The sequence below is a fragment of the Theobroma umbraticum genome, unplaced genomic scaffold, assembly GCF_002168275.2.
Source record: "Theobroma umbraticum cultivar Fairchild unplaced genomic scaffold, ASM216827v3 scaffold_2.0, whole genome shotgun sequence".
In the NCBI taxonomy this organism is placed as follows: domain Eukaryota; kingdom Viridiplantae; phylum Streptophyta; class Magnoliopsida; order Malvales; family Malvaceae; genus Theobroma; species Theobroma umbraticum.
In genome coordinates, this window is record NW_018397277.1 from 2,619,050 (window position 1) to 2,619,739 (window position 690).

The 690-nt window shown below is 36.2% G+C and overlaps 1 protein-coding gene across 1 annotated transcript in view; it reads right to left on the reverse strand.

Moving 5' to 3' along the window:
• Window positions 1-690, reverse strand: part of LOC110427626 (glutamate receptor 2.2-like) — an 8,120-nt gene that overhangs the window by 1,082 nt on the left and 6,348 nt on the right. Inside the window, exons 3-4 of the mRNA XM_021443162.1 lie at window positions 440-690; window positions 1-8 (exon numbers count right to left, since the gene is read on the reverse strand). The exon at window positions 1-8 is cut by the window's left edge and continues 405 nt beyond it; the exon at window positions 440-690 is cut by the window's right edge and continues 62 nt beyond it. Of these exons, the coding sequence (XP_021298837.1) occupies window positions 1-8; window positions 440-690 (259 nt within the window). The remainder of the gene's footprint in view (window positions 9-439) is intronic.

The window sequence follows — 690 nt, forward strand, 5'->3', positions numbered from 1 at the left end:
CAGCTCCCCTGTTACAAGAGAAAAACTTTTCTTACCAAGTCTAATAATTCTTCCTGTACTATATCTCTTTCCACAACCTCAATTTCCATAAGTAGTTTAAAAACGGTGAAATACACAGTTCTCAGAATAAAAAAGGGAAAGTAAAACTGGTTCCTTTGTTGGTTGTGAAATATGTATCAAGTATCATCCGTATGGATAATTTTCAGGAGAAATAGTTGGAAAAATCTATAAGTAATTGTTGAAAAATGTAAAGCTGTTCTTGGAACAAGATACGGCATTCAGGCAACCTATTTTTAAGTTTGACATGAAAGAAAAATGTAATTGATAACACAGTGCCTAACAATAAATTATGGTCACAGCCAATTGTGGACGATTGGCCATATAGCTATTGATGTTTAGAATTTAAAGAAGATTTTCTTTCAAAAGTAAAAAGATTTACTTTGAGGAAAGACCACTGATGAGAATGGAAACCAAAAGATCATGCCTAGCTGTCGACTAGGTGGCCCTCCAAATCTTGTGCTTGCGGTGTGATGGCGCTCCATAATCCGAATGACGAGACCAAAAAAGAAGCAAGATACAATGATTGTAAACCATAGATCCCAACTTAAAGGTTGCAAGAAACTCCACAGAGATTTTTCATGTTCGATGGGGACGACCATTACTATCCCTGACTCTGAGTAAGGCAATGTG